This window comes from Schistocerca americana, chromosome 2 (assembly GCF_021461395.2).
Source record: "Schistocerca americana isolate TAMUIC-IGC-003095 chromosome 2, iqSchAmer2.1, whole genome shotgun sequence".
Taxonomy (NCBI): domain Eukaryota; kingdom Metazoa; phylum Arthropoda; class Insecta; order Orthoptera; family Acrididae; genus Schistocerca; species Schistocerca americana.
The window spans coordinates 569,529,530-569,556,726 of NC_060120.1; the positions used below are offsets into that span (position 1 = coordinate 569,529,530).

The 27,197-nt window shown below is 42.6% G+C and overlaps 1 protein-coding gene across 1 annotated transcript in view; it reads right to left on the reverse strand.

Annotated features, from left to right (window-relative positions):
- LOC124595546 (SET domain-containing protein SmydA-8) overlaps positions 1-24,395 on the reverse strand; it is a 262,407-nt gene extending 238,012 nt beyond the window's left edge. The window contains exon 1 of the mRNA XM_047134324.1: positions 24,199-24,395. Coding sequence (XP_046990280.1) covers positions 24,199-24,216 — 18 coding nt within the window. The 5' untranslated portion in view covers positions 24,217-24,395. The remainder of the gene's footprint in view (positions 1-24,198) is intronic.
- Between the last annotated feature and the right edge of the window lie 2,802 nt (positions 24,396-27,197).

Sequence of the window (27,197 nt, forward strand, 5' to 3'; positions counted from 1 at the left end):
GTCATATCTTGATAAGATTCCAAAATTGTGCAAAGATTGGCAACTTGTTTTAAGTTTTACAACTGTACACTTTACAAAACGAAAATAGGAGTATCCTATGATATAATACAAGTCAGTCACAGCTGCAATCGGTTAACCTATAAAGTTACCCGAGTGGAACACTTTGTAGGGATATGAAACGTAATAATTGCATAGGCTCAGTCGTGGGTTGTGGGTAAGGAAATGAAGTCATTCTTTTTAAAGGGGGTTGCTTAGATATCACTCGTGTGACCCATCCTAGAATATTGCTCAAGTGTGTGGGACCCATATCAAATAGAACTGACAGGGGGCATTAAACGTATACAGAGAGGACCACCACGAATGGTCACAGGACTTTAAATGATAACTCTAGGAACGTACAGCCTACTATGTATCGCTCCCATAGGGACCGCGAAGACAACATCAGATTAATTACAGCACGCAGGGAGACATTTAAACAGGTATATTTCCCGCGCTGCAAACATGAATGAGACGGAAAGAAGCCATAATAATTGGTACAGTGGGACATTCCCTCTGCTATGCACTTCACAGCGGTTTGCAGAGTATGAGTAGAGATGTATATGTAGCAATATGCATCTAGAATACGATCTCGAATGTCGATCGGTGGATGAATACTGAGCGTTTTCTCACGACAGAGACGCAGAAGTAGGAGGATTTTTTAAATTAATTTTGCATGTTTCCTCGAAAGTAATAGAGTCAACGTCCCCCCCCCCTCCAAATAAGGAGACTTGTCAATGAGCAAAGACCAAAAGGACAGGGTTTTATCACAGAACATTCTAAATCCTTAAACCCAGTCTTTCTTTGTAGTTAAGCCATCATACTCAGCATCTCGTTCTCATTGCCACTGTCTATATGTGTCTCTCTCCCACTGTCTCCTTTTTCTCCCTTTGATTTACTGTATATCCCACTGCCACCCTTTCCTTTCTCACTTATACTGTCTACTTTTATCTGTATTTCCCACAGTCACTGTCCCCACCACACCTCGTCGGCTGCTCAAAAATTCTGGGGCTGGAGGAGGGGGGGGGGGGAGTGGAGAGGGTGTCCAACAAATTTTTTCCCTTGTATCCACCTGTTTAAAACTTCGGTCCATAATGTGCCCTACTCTATACCTACGTGTTGAAGTTCGTCGATCTGGGGTGTAGGAGGGCATCCAGATCCCTCCCAAACCTATATATGGTCTCCACTCATCTGAATTTTTCATTCCCACTGTGTCCTCTCCTTTTAGTTCCCATTGCTCCTATAACCATCCATCTCTCTTTCTCTTTTAATGCCACCTTCTCTCACTGACGATCAAATTGCCATCTCTCGTTGCGTACCACTGCTATTGTCTTCATCCATCTCTCTTTTTCTTTCACTGCTACATTCTCTTTTCCAGCACCACTGTCTCCTCCTCTTTCTTTCTCATAGGTATTGTCTCCTCTCTTTTCTACTGTCGCTGTCTGCCTGCTATCCCCTTTCAGCACAAAAACCGCGAATATTTTTTCATGCCAAAAATTTTGGTGAGGAAGGCTGAGTGAGGACTGACGTAGCTGATTTCCCAATTTTCTGTCAGAGTCTTTTAAAGAGGAACGTATTCGCCCTTTTTGTGGTCCGACAGGATCATTTTACCGCTGGTTCCCTTATTTCCTCCGCTACAGCAGTGTATGTTACTTGATATTGTTTGTAAAGGGGTCATAGTATTTTGAATTGGAATCCATCGCCGAAAAAGTACCGTTTCTATGTTAAAACCATTTGAAAATTTGAAAATTTGTTGTGAGCTCCTGTGGGACCAAACTGCTGGGGTCATCAGTCCCTAGGCTCGCACACTACTTAATCTAACTTAAACTAACTTACGCTAAGGACAACACACACACCCACGCCCGAGGGACGACTCGAACCTCCGACGGGAGGAGCCGCGCGAACCGTGACAAGGCGCCTGAGACCGTGAGGCTACCCCGCGCGGCACAACAATTTGAAAACGTGTTGCTAACGCGACCATTTTTACGTGTAATTGATTAAGTGTGACCCATTACATCATTTGTTTTACAATTACACTCATTAATAGTCAAAGAAATTGCTCGCGTAGTCGTTAACGGGTTCCACGCCTGCTAATAGTGAAGGTATCCTTTTTCGAAGCCGTTGCGTAATTGTGGCGAAAAGGGAGTGAGATGGAGTCAGACGTTGTGGAGAACGACCTGATAAAGGCGACGCGCACCTCGTCCATTACCGTGAACATCGCGATTCGGAAGGATTATGTCGATGTATTCTGCAAACGTGCACTCAACCATATTGGTCTAACACTCACAGACACGTGAATTAGGCTCGAATCAGGTCAGAGAGGTAGGACAGACGTCAAATTACATTACCCAGTCCGACGTCAGCATCCCCCACTATGACCACCCTACTGCATACCTATCTAGCAAACACGTTTTCAAACGGTACTTTTCCGGACTAGGACTCTAATTCAAGGTATTGCATACTCGCTCCCCTCTACAAGTCCTAGAAGTTTGTAACGGGAATTTCCGAACACTATGTGTATTTCCATAGATTTATATACTCTGACATATGTGAAGAATAAATAAATACGCATAATGTAAGGTTAACACAAAAAAGATTGATTTTCATTTTTTCAGGGTACTTTACTCGCTAATCGTCTAAAACGCCCGTCTTATGAGAGTAAAAATGTTATTACAAATATTTTGCAGAATTTTCGGTCTTTCCAGTCGCATATAATTCTGAACAGCCAGTTTAAGTTTTTTTCAGGCATGTTACGACACTTTTTAGCCCATTTTTGTCACCACAGTACCACATTGGGCATATTTATATAGGCGTGAAATGCCGATTATACAGAGACAGCACGTCATAAAATTTTATTCGAGAAAACATGTTCACTAAAAATATAGTTTGGTGACCTCAGAAGACTCATTATAACTCCAGAACTCTTGCCATGTGTTCACTATGTACATTAAAACTATATTTACGCCTCAGACCGTTTATTAAGCGCAAATTTTAAGGGTATAAGTACGCTAAATTGAAAACTCTGTATCTCCGTAACGGATAATGATATCGCAAGAAGTTTCGAAGTTCCCGGAGAATAACATCTTAAGAACACATGCAAAAAATTTCGACGATCTGTCATGAATAGAAATTACAGAAGTGACCAGCCCCACAATTGGTACTTTTGGTACCCAAAAATCACAATTTTCTCGGGCTTGTCAGGAACAGCCCGTGAACAAATGCTGCTTTTATAAGGTGCCTTAGCCCTATCCTAGACTGCACCTGATGCAAAAGAACCAACCGACTGGATCAATTTGCCTGGGCTGGAGGAAGTGTGTAACGTTTAAATTTTGCCCCTGTATTGGAGGATAGTTACAGCTTGCTTGTTCCTTCGATAGGTAGACAAATGGTCGCTAGGTCACGTGCTATCCATAACACTTGACCCCTTATATCTGTGATCCACTAAAGATATCATTTTCGCGCGAGTCTTTTTGGAAAATATTGGTACCGTACACAAACATTATGTTTTTTTGCTTTGATCCTTAATCAGTGCGAATAGTGTTATCACTACTTCTTCAAGGGTGGGGCTAAATTTCGGCACATTTTGCGAGGGGCGATACCTTACACTACTCATTTTCTGAGCTGAGCAATGCTATGGGAGGGGAAGGTGAGGTTTAATGCGAGGCAACTGCCGTTGGCTGCAGTTTCTTCACGGGATTTTCCATTCTCGTCGAGAGCAAATTGAGATTTAAGCAGTACACGAGGATCTGCATCCTCCTCTAAGGAGCAGAATAGCAGCAGAATCTAGCCAATTCCTTGCTCCTGCATACCCGTGCAATGACTTAAGGGATTTCGCACGTGTAGTCACGTTAGGGAAGATTTCTCGTTTTATGGTGAGAGTGCGGCGCCATTGCTCGGAAGCACGAAGGCTGAGCCTGACGAGCAGATAATGTTGAATGCTTGGCGCTGCGCGTCTCAGAGTGCGCCCTACACAAACTGGCGACCTGCACTGCCAGCAGAACCAGCCCCAGTTCCGATTGAAGGAACTGACAATGTTGCAGCATTTTAACACCATCAAAAAAATTGCTACCAGCAGTCTTAAAGAAAGCCGTTCTGTGCCCATGAACGAAGAGTCATAAAACATTGTGCTAAAATCTGTAGATGAACCCTGGTGATGGAACTAGGGCCAAACTTTTAAGTTTCAATTACGAAGATAAACTAAACGACATCTAAGTAGCTTTAGTCTTTGATGCAATACAACAGCGCATCAAAATGCACAGGCAACGTTAAAAATCAAAGAGAAAACACAAGATAGTCAGGAAGTCTGAAAATCTTGCAAGGGTGGTACGGGGTAGGCTGTGCTGGGAAATGCGTTGCGCCGTTTCCGAGTCAATAAGCGCTGTAGTTAACCAATCAGGCCGCTGCGCGCGCAAATGCAAGCGGCCCCCCAGATGAAGTTAGTGCCAGTTGTGCTCCCAGTGTAGATGATAGCGCACGAGACTGCTCAACCTTTGGTTCGGGTACGATCCTTACTACCGTCCCATGTACAGTTTTTGGTATCGCTCTCTTATTCAGTTTTTAGGGAACCAAACGAAGAACACACTTGATAACACCGTCTCTGGCGGGCCGCTTGAATTCGCACGTGCAACGGTCTGATTGGCTAACTTCAACTTTAAATAACTCATAAACGAACCGAACTTTTTTTTTCAACAATTTCTTCTCAGCACAAGCTACCTTCTAACATTCTTACAAACTTTTCAAATACTTCCTGACCGGCCATATATACCGATGGCAAAGAGGTCAAAAACACGTTATTTTTGCAATGTCCATATCAGTTGTACAACACGCAAGTCAAATGTAAATTTTATCTGTCGCTGTTTCTCGTTGCTACAACTTTTCGAAACAGTGTTTCACTCAAATGGATCTACTGGACAATTTGCTAAACAAACATCGGGCGAATATTCTACAACAAACGCTAACACGCAATACGTCAACTAAATTACTATTTATTTATTTGTGGTTTTCGTTCTCTGCTACAAGTGGTGCAGGGCGCACTTTGAGGCCCAGTCTATTATACAGCTTTGATTCTTTTGAGTCAAATACCAAGTGAGTTAGTAGCTGGTTCAAAAAATGGTTCAAATGGCACTGAGCACTATGGGACTTAACATCTGAGGTCATCAGTCCCTTAGAACTTAGAACTACTTAAACCTAACTAACCAAGGACATAACACACATCCATGCCCGAGGCAGGATTCGAACCTGCGACCGTAGCGGTCACGCGGTTCCAGACTGAAGCGCCTAGAACCGCACGGCCGCACATGCCGGCTTGGTAGCTGGACAAAGAGCGTACCTGTAGTAACTTAGGATAAACGGGACAGATTACCAGTTCTAGTATTTTTCTGGCAACCAAGGGAAACATTCCTATAAAACTTAATTTACATTCCCTGATAAAAAGAAAGTGAAGCACCCAGAAGACATGGTACGACGTCAATGTGATTTCGTACACGTCAGTAACAGGTGTGCAAATACTTAAGGATCGCAATTCTCAGGGACAAGTGAAACGGCTTCCACGGGACGTTACGGGTATTCGTGTTTAGTGTTATTACCACGATTAGTAGGGTATATGAGGGGCTTGAAAAGCGTCGCATGTTAGGTGATCACTCTGAGGACACGGAGATGACGCATACTCGTCTGAGGCAGCGTTATCTGAGTGTGAAACGGACCTGACTGTGGGTCTCCATTTGCCTGGCTGGTCGAATCGTGCACTATCCAGATTTGTGGTGCATTCGGATGCGACAGTGACCCGAAGTTGGACAGCATGGGAAAGTCAGGGTAGGCATACTTGTCGTCAAGGTTGCTGTTGACCGCATTTGACCACATGCATTTTTCTCTCGATTAATGGTTCAAATGGCTCTAAGCATTATGGGACTTAACATCTGAGGTCATCAGTACCCTAAACTTAGAACTACTTAAACCTAACTAACCTAAGAACAACACACACATCCATGCCCGAGGCAGGATTCGAACCTGCGACCGTAGCAGCAGCTCAGTTCCGGACTGAAGGGCCTAGAACCGCTCTCGATTAATATCTATGTCTTACAGCTGTTTGGTTATTCCTTAACTACAGATCAGACATCGAAAGGTAAGCTGAATAATTTTTTTCCATTAAATAATCCCTTAGCTCTTTCTGGAATAGCTTTTTACTCATGCTGTCCTGTAAGTTAAGTTTTACAACCGAGTACCAAGGACCTTTCTCATCAGCTCTCAGTTTGTGTGGTATACTTCTCAGCTGGCCTTTATTTCTTGTCACATGAGTGAACAAATGCATTTTTTTCTGATATTTCACTGGCTTTGATTTATGAAATTGTTCCGTATATGCACTTCAATGGTAATATCAATATTTTTAAAATATGGTAGGCAGTTCTGCATGTGTCTGTTTGTTGTTTTTACTGAAGATAGTCTTGTTGTTGTTGTTGTCTTCAGTCCTGAGACTGGTTTGATGCAGCTCTCCATGCTAATCTATCCTGTGCAAGCTTCTTCATCTCCCAATACCTACTGCAGCCTACATCCTTCTGAATCTGCTTAGTGTATTCATCTCTTGGTCTCCCTCTACGATTTTTACCCTCCACGCTGCCCTCCAGTACTAAATTGGTGATCCCTTGATGCCTCAGAACATGTCCTGCTAACCGATCCCTTCTTCTAGTCAAGTTGTGCCACAAACTCCTCTTCTCCCCAATTCTATTCAATACCTCCTCATTAGTTATGTGATCTACCCATCTAATCTTCAGCATTCTTCTGTAGCACCACATTTCGAAAGCTTCTATTCTCTTCTTGTCTAAACTATTTATCGTCCGTGTTTCACTTCCATACATGGATACACTCCATACAAATACTTTCAGAAACGACTTCCTGACACTTAAATCCATACTCGATGTTAACAAATTTCTCTTCTTCAGGAACGCTTTCCTTGCCATTTCCAGTCTACGTTTTATATCCTCTCTACTTCGACCATCATCAGTTGTTTTGATCGCCAAATAGCAAAACTCATTTACTACTTTAAGTGTCTCATTTCCTAACCTAATTCCCTCAGCATCACCCGATTTAATTCGACTACATTCCATTATCCTTGTTTTGCTTTTGTTGATGTTCATCTTATACCCTCCTTTCAAGACACTGTCCATTCTGTTCAACTGCTCTTCCAATTCCTTTGCTGTTTCTGACAGAATTACAACGTCATCGGCAAACCTCAAAGTTTTTATTTCTTCTCCATGGATTTTAATACCTACTCCGAACTTTTCTTTTGTTTCCTTTACTGCTTGCTCAATATACAGATTGAATAGCATCGGGGAGAGGCTACAACCCTGTCTCACTCCCTTCCCAACCGCTGCTTCCCTTTCATGTCCCTCTACTCTTGTAACTGCCCTCTGGTTTCTGTACAAATTGTAAATAGCCTTTCGCTCCCTGTATTTTACCAGTGCCACCTTCAAAATTTGAAAGAGAGTATTCCAGTCAACATTGTCAAAAGCTTTCTCTAAGTCTACAAATGCTAGAAACGTAGGTTGCCTTTCCTTAATCCTTCTTCTAAGATAAGTCGTAGGGTCAGTATTTCCTCACGTGTTCCAACATTTCTACGGAATCCAAACTGATCTTCCCCGAGGTTGGCTTCTACCAGTTTTTCCATTCGTCTGTAAAGAATTCACGTTAGTATTTTGCAGCTGTGATTTATTAAACTGATAGTTCGGTAATTTTCACATCGGTCAACACTTGCCTTCTTTGGGATTGGAATTATTATATTCTTCTTGAAGTCTGAGGGAATTTCGCCTGTCTCATACATCTTGCTCACCAGATGGTAGAGTTTTGCCAGGACCGGCTCTCCAAAGGCTGTCAGTAGTTCCAATGGAATGTTGTCTACTCCGGGGGCCTTGTTTCGACTCAGGTATTTCAGTGCTCTGTCAAACTCTTCACGCAGTATCGTATCTCCCATTTCATCTTCATCTACATCTACATCCTCTTCCATTTCCATAATATTATCCTCAAGCACATCGCCCTTGTATAGACCCTCTATATACTCCTTCCACCTTTCTGCTTTCCATTCTTTGTTTAGAACTGGGTTTCCATCTGAGCTTGATATTCATGCAAGTGGTTCTCTTTTCTCCAAAGGTCTCTTTAATTTTCCTATAGGCAGTATCTATCTTACCCCTCGTGAGATAAGCCTCTGCACCCTTACATTTGTCCTCTAGTCATCCCTGCTTAGCCATTTTGCACTTCCTGTCGATCTCATTTTTGAGACGTTTGTATTCCTTTTTGCCTGCTTCACTTACAGCATTTTTGTATTTTCTCCTTTCATCAATTAAAGTCAGTATCTCTTCTGTTACCCAAGGATTTCTACTAGCCCTCGTCTTTTTACCTACTTGATCCTCTGCTGCCTTCACTATTTCATTCCTCAAAGCTACCCATTCTTCTTCCACTGTATTTCTTTCACCCATTCCTGTCAATTGTTCCCTTATGCTCTCCCTGAAATTCTGTACAAACTCTGGTTCTTAGATAGTCTTAACGGTCTTTTTTTCTTTTTTTTTTTCAATGCATGAAATCTTTTGTTGTTGTTGTTTTGGTCTTCAGTCCAGAGACTGGTTTGATGGCGCTCTCCATGCTACTCTATCCTGTGCAAGCTTCTTCATCCCCTGGTACCTACTGCAACCTACATTCTTCTGAATCTGCTTAGTGTATTCATCTCTTGGTCTCCCTCTACGATTTCTACCCTCCACGCTGCCCTCCAATACTAAATTGGTGACCCCTTGATGCCTCAGAACATGTCCTACCAAGCGATTCCTTCTTCTAGTCAAGGTGTGCCACAAATTTCTCTTTTCCCTAATTCTATTCAATACCTCCTCATTAGCTATGCTTTTTGTATTATTGCTGCTGAAATTTTCCCGAGCAAAGGGAGATATTTTCAGTAAAGATGGCTCATTTAAACGGACTTATTTTGTGGAAGTACAAAAATTACAGGCGCAAGAGGGACTGCATTTGGGGACAAAACCGATGAAACGCCGTATTAATTGGTACAAAGAACCCATGAAAGATAAATTTGCTGCACAGACACTTAGTGTCAAGTGCAGCCAGTGTCCTTACACAACGTGACAAAAATTTGAGCCTGTCCTAGTTTCAAGGCTGTAAAAACAACCGAGAGATTTGTCAGGTTGACAAATAATTAATTTGACGTATTACACAGTAGAAACCTATTTTGCAAGGAATTCAAAAGACCCTTGACCCCAACTATACACAGTGATGTATGCAAATATGTAAAGGAAGAGAATGATAGGCTGATTACTTTAAAAGTAGTGTTGTCAGAACATTACTGGGGCACTCCACAAAAAGAATTAGGTTTATAGGCATCATCATTAGTCTGTATTCATCCTTAATTGTGTATGAGGATATTACGAATAGATTTGCACCAGTAATTACATTTTTATTGACACACAAACTTAGTCAAGATAACCTGGAAGTATTTTTCACTGCTATGAGGAGCCATGGGCGGCAGAATAATAATCCCACAGCTCGGCAATTTGAAGCTGCTTTCAAGAGACTTTTGGTGCGCATCCAGAATGGAACACCCAAAACAGCAAATTTTTCTGCCGTTAATCCTACCACAATTCTCAGTATAATATCAACTGATGATTAAAATGTGGACGTTGAATGCAATGAGTTGCCATCTGTTCCAGGGGTGGCATTAACAAATCATGACCATGATTATATACCGCATCCAGCTTCCCTCACTTTGTATATGAATGATATTGTCGAATAAATTGCTGGATTAGTGTCCAGGAAACACGTCAAAAAGTTAAGTGCAATATATGCCAACTGCTACTACATTCCAATGTTTCAGGTTCAGTGATCTTGAACATAAAGAATAGAGTTGGCTTGTCCCTTGCACTGAATGCTGTTATTTATGTCTGTGAGATGGGTGAGAGGGTATTAAGGCAAACATCAATTTTAAATGTGAAGTACCCCTTGAACACATTGATCACAGTAGCTCTGCAGGACTTAAGGAATGATGTTTTTCCTCAGTTGAATGAACGTGTAAGCAACTATTCTCCCCTCGACAATCACATTCACCAGATGAAATAAAAGTTGTACTCACCAAGAATTTTAAAATAGGGCTGCATCATGAAGTGAGACTGTAGTGACAGACTACATGATGTGATTCTTGAGTTTCTCCCGGCGTATTTGATAATCAAAATATCCACGGGTGTACTGCCGGTCTGCAGTGACCAACGGGCACAATATTTCGGCGATCGTACATATTGCCATCATCAGGTGAACTGACGGACTGAGCTCCTGTGAACGTGCCGGCACGGAGATCCGTACGCTATGGCTGCTCAGAGGGAACTGGGTTCGGTCGGGGCGGCGGCCGATTTAAATACCCTCCGCCCGCGGCGCACTCCCTCCGCCGTCCGCGCCCCGCGCCACGGTCACGCTAAACTCCATACACCCCAACATCAAATTTACTATAGAGAGTGAAATGGATGGTAAATTACCTTTCCTTGACGTCTTGGTCAAGAGAAGGGCTGACGGCATCCTAGGTCATGGAGTGTATCGGAAAACAACGCACACTGATCTGTATTTGCACACAGACAGCTGCCACCACTCTTCACAGAGGAATGGGGTACTTAAAACGCTAGTACCTAGGGCGCGCACTATCTCTGATGCAGAGAGTCTACCCCAGGAATTGGAACATCTGAGAACTGTATTTCGATAATACACTCAGAGCGGCAGATTCAACGTGCTCTCCGCCCAACCACTACAGCACAACCTGTGGAGATGGATGAAATCACGAGGGAGGAGGTAGGCACTGCGTTTATTCCATATACAGGCGCACTCTCGGGGAAAATCGCCCGCATTTTGAAGAAACACCGGGTCGGAACTGTGTTTTGTCCTCCGAATAAAACTCGTGCACTGGTGGGGAGCGCCAAAGATGACCTCGGTCTGAGGAAGGCCGGCGTGTACCAGATTCCGTGTCAATGTGGCAAGTCGTATATTGGTCAGACGATGCGTATCGTCGAGGATCGATGGCGTGAACACCAGAGGCACACTCTACTGATGTATCCGAGCAAGTCGGCGGTCGCTGAACATTGTTTGTCGGAAAATCACGCTATGGAGTATGAGCGCACGAGGATTCTGGTACAGACGTCGAGATACTGGGACAGCGTTGTTAGAGAGGCCATCGAAATTCGCACCAATGACGACCTCATAAACCGTGACTGTGGCTATAATATTAGCAAGGCTTGGGAACCAGCGATTGGGTTAATCTAGAGTAAATCGAGCAAACGTATAGTTGTGACGACCACGGCGGACAGAGCCATCACACCGACGTCATCTCAGACGCAGTCGCAATCTGTTCCACCGCGCGACCGTGGCGCGGGGCGCAGACGGCGGAGGGAGTGCGCCGCGGGCGGAGGGTATTTAAATCGGCCGCCGTCGCGACCGAACCCAGTTCCCCCTGAGCAGCCATAGCGTACGGATCACTGTACCGGCACGTTCACAGGAGCTCAGTCCGTCAGTTCACCTGATGATGGCGACATGTATGATCGCCGAAATATTGGTTGGCTCTGAGCACTATGGGACTCAACTGCTGAGGTCATTAGTCCCCTAGAACTTAGAACTAGTTAAACCTAATTAACCTAAGGACATCACAAACATCCATGCCCGAGGCAGGATTCGAACCTGCGACCGTAGCGGTCTTGCGGTTCCAGACTGCAGCGCCTTTAACCGCACGGCCACTTTGGCCGGCGCCGAAATATTGTGCCCGTTGGACACTGTAGACCGGCAGTACACCCGTGGATATTTTGAGACTACATGATGCTCAGATTAGGAGTTTCTACATCAAAATAGTATTGTTTAAGAATCAGTGATTGTGTATTTTCAAAATGGATGTATGTTCAGGTATTGACAGAAGACTGACTCTCACAGACAAACTATAGTTTTTGTTTTTGTGTGAAATAATTTAATTTTGAAACTGACTTAATTAGTTGTCCTTGTTCACTCATATACAATGTTTTCCACAGTATCAAAGAAATGGAATAAATAAAATTGATTCTAAAAGATTTGTGTTTGAGTAATACAAAATTTCGACAGTACAAGGATATAGCTTTTGCAAAACTGCTGATTTTCTGTGAAAAATTAAGTGCTTGTATTATTACCATCAGTTCTTTCGTTTTTCTTTTGTGTTAATAATTCATATTTAGAAATCTCTTCAAATTTTTGGCACCAAGTCAGAAAATGAAAATGTAATTTTGACACAAACTCAGTGATAAAAAGATTGACTAATGTCTGTGTAAAGTGTTTAGGGTGTGCATTCTTGTCCGTGTAAATGATGATTTTTTTTTTTTTAGGGTGGGTGTTGGGCATTGGTGCTTGCATGTTTTCACTCCGCCGTAATTGAATCCTCTGAGGCAGAGCATTTTAAGTAAATAAAATACCTTGGTATGTGTAGTAAATAGTGTCTATTCACCAGAAGTATGCAGCAAGATTATTGTGTAAAGCAGATAACCACACATTGTGCAGAATGCTTTTTAAGGCTCTTAAAATTCCTGCACAGCTTAATGGTTTTTCTTAATGACAACAAAAACAAGTTTTAGCTGAACTGTGATACACTTAACACAGTACAAGGCAATCAAAGTCATTTTCATGTGCACTTTGCATTCCTGCCCATTGTTCCGAGAGGAGTAATGGATTCTGCTGCAAAGGTATGATATTCAGCAAGCTCCCGTCTAACATAAAGCAAGAAATTGGGAATTTCTACTAATTCAAAAGAAAACTATTCTTAAATTTAGCAATGCTTTTTATTACTTGAAAATCTAGATTCAACAACTGAAAAGTTCTGTTGGTAACTTGGTAGGTAAGAATGTGTGCTGTAAAGTTATATGTTAAATAGTAATGCACTGCAAGCAAGACTCAGTTTTTGCAGATGTAAGTACCTATTTTGCTTGAAAAATTCAAGTGTAATCAAGTTAGTATTAGGCTACCAGTGAGAGGAAAACAGCAAGAACTTAGTTTAACGATAGATGCAGAAGCTTGTTTCAAAATAGCAACCTTCTCCTAACTTAAATTAATGAATTTATGAATATAACTACGCAGTATAGAGATAGGTACATTAACATTAATACAGATTGTCTACAATTTTCTTGTTGTTCCTGTAGATCTTGACTCATTCCACAGCCTGTGGCTTTTCCATCTACAGCGTAATGTTTTTACAGATCAAATTTTGTGCTTTGTATTAGCAGCATGATTAATGAACTACATAAGCCGCCGCGGTGGCAGATCGGTTCTAGGCGCTTCAGTCCGGAACCGCGCGACTGCTACGGTCGCAGGTTCGTATCCTGCCTCGGGCATGGATTTGTGTGATGTCCTTAGGTTAGTTAGGTTTAAGCAGTTCTAAGTTCTAGGGGACTGATGACCTCAGATGTTAAGTCCCATAGTGCTCAGAGCCATTTGAATGAACTTCATATATGCCCAGAGAGATCTTCTTTAGACCCTACGCACTTCAGAAAGGCATGAAAATCTCAACTGTGAAAGGGAACTATTTCAGAATCCTTGCAGAGGTGTTTCCACGAGTTGATAGTTAGGATGGATCTTGGTCATTGGATGAATGACACAGATTTAATATCTGGCTCACTGCCCAAGTGCAATCAACATGTTGTAATATATTATGCTTTCTATCTTGATACCGTTTCGGTATCTGTGCTGGATTAAGCAAAAGTCAGAAAATATATGCAGTTATTTTGCGTAAATATTTGACATTATGCACATAAAAGAATTTTCTTTCTTACAAAAGCATACTAAAACATTTCACACATATTCTTGAGGAATCGTCAGAAAATTAATGCAGTGTGCGAAATTAACTTTTTGTCTTCCACTTCTGTGGAAGCGGTGAACCGCAAACTACAAGAATTCTTAGTGAAAAAAAAACAAGTGTTCACTAAAAAACTGTCATCTGTCGCTTTTTAAAAAGAACGGTCAATACGTTTCACTTGACCACATGTAAAAACGTAACCATTGCTGTATCATAAGGAATTTCGGAGAAACTAGGTTAAGTGCACTTCTACCTGTGTAACGGTAGTACTATAGTTCGTTGAATTGTCTAATTCAATGCGTGATTTCAGCTATAAATGAGAAAACTGTAACTGTCAACTCCACATCACACAGCGGGTAATGACACGAACTCGGCTTTTCGCCCTGAATCATGTAACTTAGATACTGCTTTCAAGTCTTAACACGGCAGAGATAGGGACGTGCACAGTCTATGTTATACACTGAAGCACCAAAGAAACTGGTATAGGCATGCATATTCAAATACAGAGATATGTAAACAGGCAGAATACGGCGCTGCGGTCTGCAACACCTGTATAAGACAACAAGTGACTGTCGCAGTTATTAGATCGGTTAGTGCTGCGCCAATAGCAGGTTATCAAGATTTAAGTGAGTTTGAAAGTGTTGTTATAGTCGGCGCACGAGTGATGAGACACAGTATCTCCGAGGTAGCGATGAAGCTGGTATTTTCCCACACGACCATTTCACGAGTGTACCGTGAATATTAGGAATCCAGGAAAACATCAACTCCGACATCGCTGCAGCCGGAACAATATCCTGCAAGAACGGGACCAACAACGACTGAAGAGAATCGTTCAACGTGACAGAAGCGCAACCCTTCTGCAAACTGCTGTAGATTTCAATGCTGGGCCATCAACAAGTGTCAGTGTGCGAACCATTCAACGAAACATCATCGATATGGGCTTTCGGAGCCGAATGCTCACTCGTTTATCCTTGATGACTGCACGACACAAAGCCTTACGCCTCGCCTGGGCTCATCAAAATCGACATAGGACTGTTGATGACTGGGAACATGTTGCCTGGTCAGACGAGTCCCGTTTCAAATTGTATCGAGCGTATGGACGTGTACGAGTATGGAGACAACCTCACGAATCCAAGTACCCGGCATGTCAGCAGGGTACTGTTCAAGCTGGTTGAGGCTCCTTAATGGGCGTGTGCAGTTGGAGTGATGTGAAACCCCTGATACGTCTAGATACGAGACTGACAGGTGACACGTACGTAATCATCCTGTCTGAGCACCTGCATCTATTCATGCCCATTGTGCATTCCGACAGCACAGCATTCCAGCAGGACAATGAGACACCCCACACGTCCAGAATTGCTACAATGGTTCCAGGCGCACTCGTCTGAGTTTAAACACTTCCGCTGGCCACCAAACTCCGCAGATATGAACATTATTGAGCATATATGGGATGCCTTCCACGTGCTGTTCCGTACTCTTACGGATTTATTGCTAGCCCTGTAGGATTCATGATGTCAATTCCCATCAGCACTACTTCAGACCTTAGTCAAGGCCATGCCACGCAGGGGCCCTACATGATATTAGGCAAGTGTACCAGTTTCTTTGGCTATTCAGTGTGTATGGTCTATGGTTACAACTGTCGTGGGCCGTTTGCCTTAGGAGACAATACAAGGGCTTTGTGATAGCCATGCATCGAGGCCAGAGGGCATGCAACGTCGTACTGATACGTAGGCAGATACTGCCACGTTCTTTGTAATTTTTAATCAGTTAGGTAATCACTGAAATTACATCACTGATTTTCTCAACCCGTGAAGTTTCATTTCGTTTCCTCCTCCCCTTTTGCATTCTTCTCTGCTTTGGTCGGGCAGTGAAGGATTTCGTCCACGTCCTGCACTTGCTTAGTACCGTCCAACGACAATATTTTCCCGTAGAAAGCCCCAAAGTTCCCTAACAATCTTATAGTCTTGAGGACCCCATGTGGTTGATCCTTTATCTATACTGAGCACAGTAACAATCGGATTATTTGGCGTATATTCGGTGGTACTTTAGTTATGTTGTACATTCGCTGTGAAGTATAACGTACTGGTTTCTATAAGGCAATATTCATCACGAAAATGACCTACCTGCGAAGAAGCTCCGTAGGATTGTATCCTGGTTATTATTCGACGTTTGGGTAGAGTGTAGAAAACATTTGGAAAGTGTTGGAATATTGATGCCACTTGTTCACATGCGTCTGTTGTTTGCAAGATAGTTAAAGCAAGCTATGTGTTACACGAGTGGTTTTTTCTTGAATACAAGCTGATTCTCTAAGAGAAGAATCTTCCCCTTCAAGAATGTCTAAATATTTGAGCTTGGGACGTACTTTAAGAGCGCGTAACAGATCGACCAAAGCGACAAGCGTCTGTTAGTCCATGTTTACAAGGGCTGGAAAAAGATATGGAAACGCTGCAAGAAATGCTTCAAGAAAAATGCAGATGTTAGCCAAGCTTGCAAGTTGCGCTGTTATATTTGACCACGAACGGCAGCTGTGCAATGTAAGAGGGCGAGTCACTGCAAAACTGAGTGTAAGCACCAAAACAATATGAATGGAGTTCCATAAAGTGGGACTTGCCCGATGAGGTGTAATTCCCAAGCCATACAACAAAAATGAAAATTTCCGTAACGGGAAAACGTGGTGCTCAAACCATAACACTTGGACTATGGCGCAATGGAACAAAGTCATTTGGTTGTATGGGCGTTATTTCACATTGTTTAAAACTTCTGTCCAAGCTTATGTCCAAAGCGTGAAACATGGCGTGGATGTGGTGATGACTAGGATAGCCATATCGTGGTATTGCTTGGGCCCCACGTTTACTCGACAGCGTCGCACTATTGCCGACTATTATGTGTCCATTTCGGTTGATCAGGCCCGTCCCATGGTGCAATATTTATTCCCCAACGGTGATGCTGTGGTCCAGGACGACAGGCCCCAGTTTACAACAGTTTGCACCGTCCAGGACTGGTTTTGTGAGCACGAGGATGAATTATTGTTGCATTCCCCTGGCACCTGCAATCACCAGGTCTCAATATTATCGAGCCTTTGTGATCTCCTTTGGAGAGAAGGGTGTGTGATCGCTATCCACCTCCGTCACCGCTACCTGAACTGTCCACTATTTTGCAGGAAGAATGCTACAAGATTCCCTTGAAAACCTTACAGAGCGTGTATTTATCCATTTCGAGAAACTGGAGTATGTTTTGAATGCCAACGGTTTTCCTACACCGTGTTAAGCACGACGATGTGTTATGTTTTTGGTGTTCCACCCCATGCACATTCTTTTATAGGAGTGACCTGGCCTCTTTTCCCATCACACGGGATAGTTCACTGCGCTAGAGATTCTCGATAATTGTGATCTAGTAACTCCTCGCTGTTTTCAGCATAAAGCCTACTGAGAACTCCATCAAGCCTTGGTGCCTTGTTCGCTTCGAGCAGTCGTAATTTGTTTCCAGCACTGAAGGTGGCTATTTCAGTGTCTCACATTTCTGAGTACGGTAGTATTTTTATTTGTAAACACACTTTTAAATACGGATTTTAATATTTCGCCCTCCTGTCTGCTGTCTTCAGTTTCAAAAACAGAGTGAATTATGAGAGATAAAATGGACTATTGGCTCCGGTCAGTGTCTTTACGTAGAACCAGAATTTCCCATGATATTCTGATGCATCCTCAGTCATGATCTTCCTGAGGAGTTTAGTATATGCTTACCTATCCGTCACTTATATAGCGAAGATGTTGTAGTCTCTGTTTACGCAAAGTTTTCCAAATAGTACCATTAAATCAAGGTGAATATTTACGTATTTTTGCTTTGTTTAGAACGTATTTATAAAGATAAGCTTTTGAGCTTTAACACAATTGCTCTGTATTTGTCGGACTTGGACCAAATGTAGCCCGTTCACCATTATTAAGTTCTTTGCTAATGTTTGCTGTATCAGTTCGACAAAATACAAGCTCTCTTTTGGCTTTATTGATGACTTCTTTTGCCACTGGCATCCATCGTCCATATATTAGGTTCATGGTTGCCAGCCTCTCTCTCATTGGTCTTACTGTCGAGAAGATTGGGTCTGTTTGTTGCCAGTAGGTGTATACCGTCTGCCCAAAGAGTTCCGAGGCTGAGTTAACTGCTGGCGTAAAGGTGACGTCAGCGCAATAACCACGGCGGCAGCTTCAACTAACAACTGTAAACAGCACATGTGCATTAGACCAGTCAGATGTGGGTAAACACTGTAAGTAGTGAAAGTGCGGTGGTAGTCCGTCAGCGCTATCGTGTCACGTATCGCAAAGGAGCAACATCTCTAAATCAAGAGTTCTAGACATTCTACAGATTATTTTGGAGAAGCGTAAAGTGTGTACACGCACACCTTGACAACAGAACAAAAACAACGACGTATGAATGCCTGCTGCGGCTTCATTGAAATGTAAAACGCGGACAGTTCTGTTCTGGGAAAAATCATCACGGGTGACGAGACTTGGTGTTAGCAATACGAGCCAACCACAAAACGATACAGTCCAGAAATTCAGATGAGTGGTCAACGCTTTGGCGACATTCAAGCCGCTGTGAAGCGCAAGTTGAACAACTTCCCACAGAAGGACTTATCTGACAGTTTCACATAGTTGTATGAAGTTCTTGTATGCTGTACTCGAGCGAGGGGAGACTAGGAGTATGTACAACACTCGAGGCGTGAAAATCACCATCTTAAATTTTCTCTATTTTCTATTAATCCGGTCTCAAATGGCTCTGAGCTCTATGGGACTTAACATCTATGGTCATCAGTCCCCTAGAACTTAGAACTACTTAAACCTAACTAACCTAAGGACATCACGCAACACCCAGCCATCACGAGGCAGAGAAAATCCCTGACCCCGCCGGGAATCGAACACGGGAACCCGGGCGTGGGAAGCGAGAACGCTACCGCACGACCACGAGATGCGGGCAATCCGGTCTCGATACTTTTTAGACCGACTGGGTAAAATATTTATTGCGGGTGTGTGCTGTTGGGCTATGTGTTCGAGGCAACTGTCTGACATTGTACATAGTATTGCTTCACATGACTGTTTGTCTTGTCGCCGATAACGTATGGGTAAATTTTCCAGACGACACTGGGCAAACTAAAGCCGTATGTTCGGGATTCTTCCGTGCTGCCGAGTTTAGGCTATTGTTGAATGACTACAACCTGTGTGTGTGAATTTGGTAGCAGGTAGAAACATACGTCCATTAATCTAAATAGCGCCGTTTACAAGTAAATGAAATGTGACTAAGGAGCCACAGTTGCGCCACACAAAGATTTTAATGATCACTAGAATGTGTAATTGTTTTAGAATGTCACGTTTTTAAAAAGAACAATGCCAACTGGCATTTACAATAGGAAACTAGGGTAAGTCAGAATGCCAGTGGTGTTTTTTTCTGTATTCTAGAACAGGCAGTTGATGAGCAATAGCAGTTTGAAATTTATAAGTAGCGACAATGGTCTTCCCCATCTTTCGGTACTAACACATGGAAAAAAGTGAATAAACAAATGCTTTGGATGCCTACAAAGGCATTGTTCAAAATGCCAGTCGCCTCCTTCAATACAAGCTTCCAGTCTGCCATGTAAAGACTGTGTACACATTCTCGCTTCTCATCAGAAGTTTTTGCGTGTGCAGCAGTAATACGTCGTTTCATATCGTTCGATGTAGTCAGCACGTCCTTGAAAATAGTGTCTTTTGGCTTTCCTCAGCGAAAAACATCTAAGATGACCAAACGTGGTGCCGGGGCTGGGTAAGGTACAGGTCTATTCCGTCTAATTTAACGATTTAAAAACAACTGTTGAAAACAAGCGCTATTCATTGAATACCCATCATGCTGATGCCACTTTTTTTTTCCTAGTCTGCAGCGGAACGTGTAATAATACTTGTGGCGATTATCACTGCGTCTTCAGGCCACGAGTGGGCTACCGGGACCATCCGACCGCCGTGCCATCCTCAGTGGAGGATGCGGATAGGAGGGGCGTGGGGTCAGCACACCGCTCTCCCGTCCGTTATGATGGTATTCTTGACCGAAGCCGCTACTATTCGGTCGAGTAGCTCCTCAAGTGGCATCACGAGGCTGAGTGCACCCCGAAAAATGGCAACAGCGCATGGCGGCCAGGATGGTCACCCATCCAAGTGCCGGCCACGCCAGACAGCGCTTAACTTCGGTGATCTCACAGGGACCGGTGTATCCACTGCGGCAAGGCACTTCTGGCGATTGCTCTGTTAAAAGGTTGAGATCGTTTTGTTAATTTAGTGTTCCTTCTACGAAGACAGGTCGTGTGAGCTGAAGGTTCACTATTCCACACCACCTATTTACACTCCATGGACGCTGACGGTCCCTCTTAAGAAGCCATTGGAGATTATTTACGAACCGATAATGCATGCTGTGAAGGTTTGCTTGAGCGTGAAATGTTGCTTAATCACTAGGCAAGAGACATGGTAACTGAGGTGAGTCTCATCTTAATGACCAACTACAAAAGTTAGCACGATTTGCAACTCGTTGGCATAGATGGAATTGTGACAGTGGAGAACGTGTAGTACGCTTACCTGACCTGTGCAACTTCCCCGTGCGACTGCAAGGGAACTAACGTGCGAATATACAGCAGCAGCAGCTGGAACATTAATTTGGATTTGTCCTGTCACGTTTTTTAGGTGTTACTTTTCTATTGTCACATAACTGGTTCAAGAGATTTACAAATACATGTCGAGCTGGGTAACGTCTAGACGAATATCGTTCCAAATACAGAGCCCAAGAGCGAACAACATTCTTCCTACATTCTCCACACACCATTAACATGTCGGCTTTTTCAGCGTTGGTAAATACCATCTCCACTAATTCCTACCACCAGAAAATAACTAACAAGTAAGCTGAAACACTATCAGTGTACTGTATAGGCATCAAACATACGAATGGATCAGACGACTGTCCGTGTTTACAGCACGTTCCAATGCAGACTAGGAGAAAAATGTGGTACCAGTACGGTGAATGTTCAGCGCATAGTGTACAGCACATTACAGCATGTCTCCAGTAACTGTTTCCGAATCGTTGGATCGGACGAAGGGGACGTGCACGTTGGCCGGCCTTATTCCCTTGGATTTTTTTTCCGGGGAAAGCTAAAAGACACTGTTTACAATGACATTCCGCCTGCAGCAGATGACACACAAACGCACACACAAATGCATACACGAACGGATCACAGATACTTCAATAATCACACTCGAAAGTTTGGCAATAACATTCGATCTTTGGCAAAAACATTTGACAGTCGGCAACAGAAACCTAAACATTGCATTGAAACAAGCGTTCAGTTCATAGTGCTGTGGAATGTGGGAAAAAACCGCAAATTGGCATTCATAAGAAGAAGAACAACACCATAAATGCAACAGGAGCGTAATACGTAAGAAATTGTCTACGCAACCTGTAAGTACAGTTCAAAACATTACTACTTAATAGGAAATTCCAACCACCAGAACTGTTTATAACCTATAGGCACAGTGACAAAAAATGTAAATTAAATAGCTAACATATGTACATATTCCGGGCCACTGATGATGCCTTGCAGAAAATAAAGGCGAAACGCGTATGGCACTAAAATTGTGTTTTATTCAGTTGCTGTCAGACGGTCCATAAGTAAAAATTATCAATATACCGTAATATTACACGCAACTGAGGAAGACAGGACTAAAAAAGTTGAAGATGTCAATAAAGTATTTTGTTTGCCTTGCGGCATCGGGTTGGTGTTGTGTATTCTCTGTGACACCTGTTATCGCGCTAGAGGGCGAGATGCCAGAACGCGATGCAGAAGTCAGCGTTGTCTATTCTGGAGCAGCTAGCGGGACCCGACTCTCCGATTATACGCGATGTGCTAAAGCGCATGATGACTACATAGGTAACGTTCTCTACGATCGTGTGAGGGAACTTCACAGCACAAGGTGATAGCGAACTCCAGGAACAAGTTCAGGGTCACTGGTCGAATTTTATAACATGCCATCTGGTTAGTCAATACTTAATAATGTCACATTAATATATTAAATGTTTATTATGTCCTTTAGAGTGTGAGTGATGGCTTCTGATGTACAGTGTCTATCGTAACTAGTAGGACAAACTAACTCTGATAGGAGTATATCATAATAGAAGCAAAGACAACCAAGTAAACATGAATCCACAATGAGCCATGCTTGAAATAATTGTTAGTGTGTGACATCAGTATGATGTATTGTCGCATTTAGAAAAAACGTATTTGAAATATACAACTGGGCTCAAATTTCACTTACTAAATAATTTGAAGGTGATTGAAAGGAAACTCGATGCAGAGATGGGTTCCGTATTGCATCGAAATGCGGGGACGACACGTGGGACATCTTTGACAGGTACAAGTTTACAGTAATTTGTAATATGTAGCGTGCTGAAGCAGTATTATACTTTTTTGTTAAGACAGAGCATGGGTGTAACTTAGAGAGAATGTACAGGAGTATCATATCGCAAAGTTTACATTTCAAATATAACTGCACTAACTAGAACAATATTTCATACTGAAGACAGTGATAGCTTGTAACCATACTTTCGCAGGTATTTCGCAAACGTCACGTTTGCTCACCCAAGTTTACAATTTTGCTTCGGTTATCTTATACTTCCACTCGCGTTAGTATTCGCTATCAACTATTATACAATCTGCATTATAGAAAAAACTGAGCTTCAGACATAAATATTGCAATAACATGAGGAATGAAGCATTACTACAAAACACACAAAGGAAAACCACAGAAAATGTATTAAGTGATTAAGGAATCGTAAATTAATCAGTCTCTATTATTAAATACATATTGCCTATTTGAAATAGCTTTCACGAAAATTTTTGCAAACTATGAAAGACACTATTATAAGACCCCATAAATTGATAATTACAGTGTTGACATCTAGATCCAAATGAATATCGAACGGACTCTCATAAATGAAAGTATTTACAACACACTAACAGAAAATTCTCATACCTAGTGATAAACATCGTTGAAAATGAGTAATTCACTCAAAATTATATCTTATTGTATCCAGAAACATTGATCGAGTAACATGCCGGGCCTGGGTAAGCAAATGCAATGGTTATTTGTGTCGGATAATAAAATCAAATTTGATATAATTATAAAATGAGCCTGCCGAGATATACAAAGTTAGTTAGTTAGTTATATATTCCATAAATCATTTGAACGATTCTTTTATCGGAATTATATGGATCGAGTCAGTTTATAAAATATAATACACGATTACTGTTAACATTAATCAGCAAAGTATCACTTTATTCCTACTCATGGTATCAAACTTAAAAAAGATTTTTTGCTTTATTTTTACTGGCTACGAGTTTTTAATTAGAAACTCCTCAAGAGAATAGAAGGATTTGTTCAGGAGAAATGATTTTACTTCAGATTTAAAATTTGCTTCGCTACCTGTGAGACATTTTATATTATTGGGCAAATGATCAAAAATGTTTACTGCTGCGTATTGAACTCCTCTCTGAGCCACTGACAGCTTTGACATGCCATTTTTCCCTCTAGTGTTGTAGGTATGTACGTCATTGTTCTTCTAAAATTGTGTTGCATTTTTTACGACGAATTTCATTGCCGAAAATAAGACTGAAAGGCAGTTACACACTAATTCCTAGGTGAAGCTAGTAGACCCCTACGTTGTAAATCTAGAGAGTACATTACCAAAGATCCTTTCATAATCTGTAAAGTTTTCTCGCATCAAATACTATACCTTATATATTCGTGTACTGTAGCTTATATTTTTTTGGTTTCGCAGAATACCTCCAAGAAGTTAAGTATCACAATCACGCGTTTATGTTGTTTCTGTGAGAAGTCCTCAAGTTAATACCATTCTCCAAGTGCGAAGAAAATGTGCCACTGTGTAGCAAACCTGTTTTTGACAGAGTTAAAATAAGCCGCAGTTTATGTAGGATATATGATTCGTTTTCACGCAAACAAAATTAGTTCATTTAACACCACACTGCAGAAGAGATTTTGATGGATGCATTTTTCTCGCCGCCGATTTGTGGCAATAGAAATATAGACAATATCCACGGTCAGGCTTTATTGAGCAACAACATAGCATTTTTTCTAACACCGCTGTGGATTAACACCAGTGCGTTTCACGAGGTGTCCCGCCGCTGTGCTGGAGGTGTTAGTGCAGGTCCGGCACGCGCAACACTGAACACGGAAGAAGACGGGGGCAGTCCGCCGTGGGGTCCCAGAGCGGCGGGAGCACCGTGCTGTCTGCTGAGCAGCGTACGCACTCACCGAGGGCGCGGCACTCATGGCGGGTGTCTGGCTGTCTGCCGGCGGCTGATAGCTAAGCTACCGCGGCGGCGCCGCCCTCGCCTTTATATACGGGTGGCGGTGGCGGCGCGGGCGTGAGCCGGAACCTTCTGGGCGGCAGCAGACAATTGGACGCCTTTGGTGCCGTGCGCGCAGGCCGATGGACGCTAGCCGCCCGACGCTGCCGGCCGGACCGCAGCTTCGCTTATTTTTGGCGCCCGCGATAGGAAAGCGATGCAGACCCACTCCGCGCATGCGCGCTGCACTTTGCCGGCACCTTTGCGGTCGCCGGAGGAATGTCCGGCCTTCGGACAGGAAGGCTGTGAATTGTGCGGAAGCATCCCAGACGACGACAGAAACGATGTACAGCTACACATATACATCGTCCGTCCAAAAAAGTTCTGATTTTATTCCTGACATATCAGCGGCACTAGAGCAGTTACTACGATGGAAGCCTGAGCTAACAACACGTGTGCCTTCGTCCAATCTGTTGTGAGCAGCCGCGCGGGATTAGCCGAGTGCCGGCACGGTAGCTCAGCGTGCTCGGTCAGAGGGTTAGCTACCCTCTGTAATAAAAAACTGAGTGAACGGATCAACGAACAACCTGAACGGGTGTCATCGGACGTCCGACCCGAACGAATTCAACGAACAATATAGAACAAGCCGGCACGGTAACTCAGCATGTTCGGTCAGAGGATTAGTTGCCCTCTGTAATAATAATAATAATAATAATAACTGAGTTAATGGGTCAAAGACGAACTGAAACGGGTGTCTTTCGACGTCCGCCCCGAGCAGATACAACGAACGAAAACGAAAAAAATGAGATTTAAAAAAAAAAGCGGTCTAAGGCAATGCAGTCATGGACTGTGCGGCTGGTACCGGTGGAGGTTCGAGTCCTCCCTTGGCCATGGGTGTGTGTGTGTTTGTCCTTAGGATAATTTAGGTTACGCAGTGTGTAAGCTTAGGGACTGATGACCTTAGTAGTTAAGTCCCATAAGATTTCACACACATTTGGACATTTTTTTTTTTTTATGTGTGAGGATTGTTAAGTAGTGGACGTGCGGCCCTAGTGTGTCAACGCTGTTGTGACACAAATTGCAATGGTGCAACATTGATAAATCAAAAATTTAAGACGCTCTCCAAAATGTTTTGAAGAAGAGACAAGTTTGTCCTCCACACCGTGACACACAAACAAAAAAAGGGACGCGTGGACACCTACCACCACTTGACTGAAATGCAAAACGCGGTCAATTACTTTTTGGAAATATTCATACCGGGTGACGAGACTCGATGCTATCAATACGGACCTACTCTAAAACGACAAAGTGCAAAAAATTCAGACGAACAGTCAACGCTTTGACGACATAACCGACATTCAAGCTAATGTGAAGCGCAGTTGAACAACATCCTTAAGAAGGAAGTCTCTGACAGCTTCACATCGTTGTATGAACGTTCTGTAGATTGTATTCATGGGTGGGGGTGGGCGGGGGGGGGGGGGGGAGAGGGGGCGGAACTGCATAAAACATCTAAAGCAGATGTAGTCAACCCGTTTTACCTACCACCCACTTTTGTATCTCTGGTAGTAGCAAAATTTTCTAACCGACCACTGGCTTCACAGTAACGGTGTTTTAAAAAGTACCAAAGTACTATATAAAACTTATAAAGCAGAGATACAGAAAGTTAAAGTGTATGATAACATTTACTTACCAAATACTTTTCGTCAAAATTTTATGAAAATGCAATGAAAATATTTTTAAAATCCTTATCACATACCACCCATCATGAAAGCTGGAACACCCACCAGTGGGCGGTAGGGACCAAGTTGACTACCATTTATCTAAAGCATTGAAACCACCATATGAAGTTTTCTCTATGTTTTATTAATCCACTTTAGAAACCTTTTGGACTGATGGGGTACTCCGCAAATCACTCCACAGTGCATAGCGGTGGTTTCTTCGTACCAATATTATCAGAATTCTGCGCTATCCCATTCGCATATCGAACTACGGGAAAGTAACTGTATAACTCAGCACTGGTCTTAATCTCTCTTATCCTATATTCATGATCCATAGGTGAGATATACGATGGTCGCACAGTGTTTTGATACTAAAGGTTCTCTAAATTTTCCCAGTACATCTTGGTGAGAGCAATGTCGTCTTCCTTCCACGGATTCCCGTTTAAGTTTCCCGTTCATTTCTATTTCACTTCCATACTTTCTACGCTGGCCTACAACGACCCTAACAGCACGGCTCTGGATTCGTTCGACGTACGTTGTTACGCCTGCGTAGTAAGAACTCCAAGCAGTAGAATAATCCTTTAGAATTACTGCACTACCGTATGGTTTGTGATTCCCTTTAAACGTGTCTTGCACTTTCCCACAACGCTTCCAGCAAATTTCAGTGTTCTATTCGCCATTCCTAATACTTATATTGCGTTATCTTCCCATTTCAAATCGCGTTTCGGAGCTCTAACGGGGAAAAGACGACAGGTGCTACTACCCTATTTCCAGAAACTTTGTTAAGTGGAAGGGGAGCCAGACCAAGCGAACATGTGACTCGGCTTATCCATAGACACCCCACCGTTTCTGAGAAAGCTACGGTCAAAGTTTTCGATTTAATTTAGATGGCTTTTAGCGCGCCATAATGACAGCGTAACTGGTGGCATACTTCTGCGTCATATGTTCGAAACCCGATTATTGGTTTCATTTGTTTCATTTTTTTCATTTATCTACCCTTGTCCATAGAAGATTACTATACGATTGTTTCTTACCAAGTTAGAAGATACAAGGGCTTTATATTTGCTACAAACTTGCAAGTGGGTTTCATAATAAGTGTCACACACTTATTATATACTATATGTGTGTATGTTGTTTTCAGGGGTTACAATACTTTTCATTCTTATGTTCTTAGAGCAGTCCTTAATTCATATAGTTCATTAATAAATTTTGAATAAACAGTTGCGGCGCTATTAGAATTTTTATG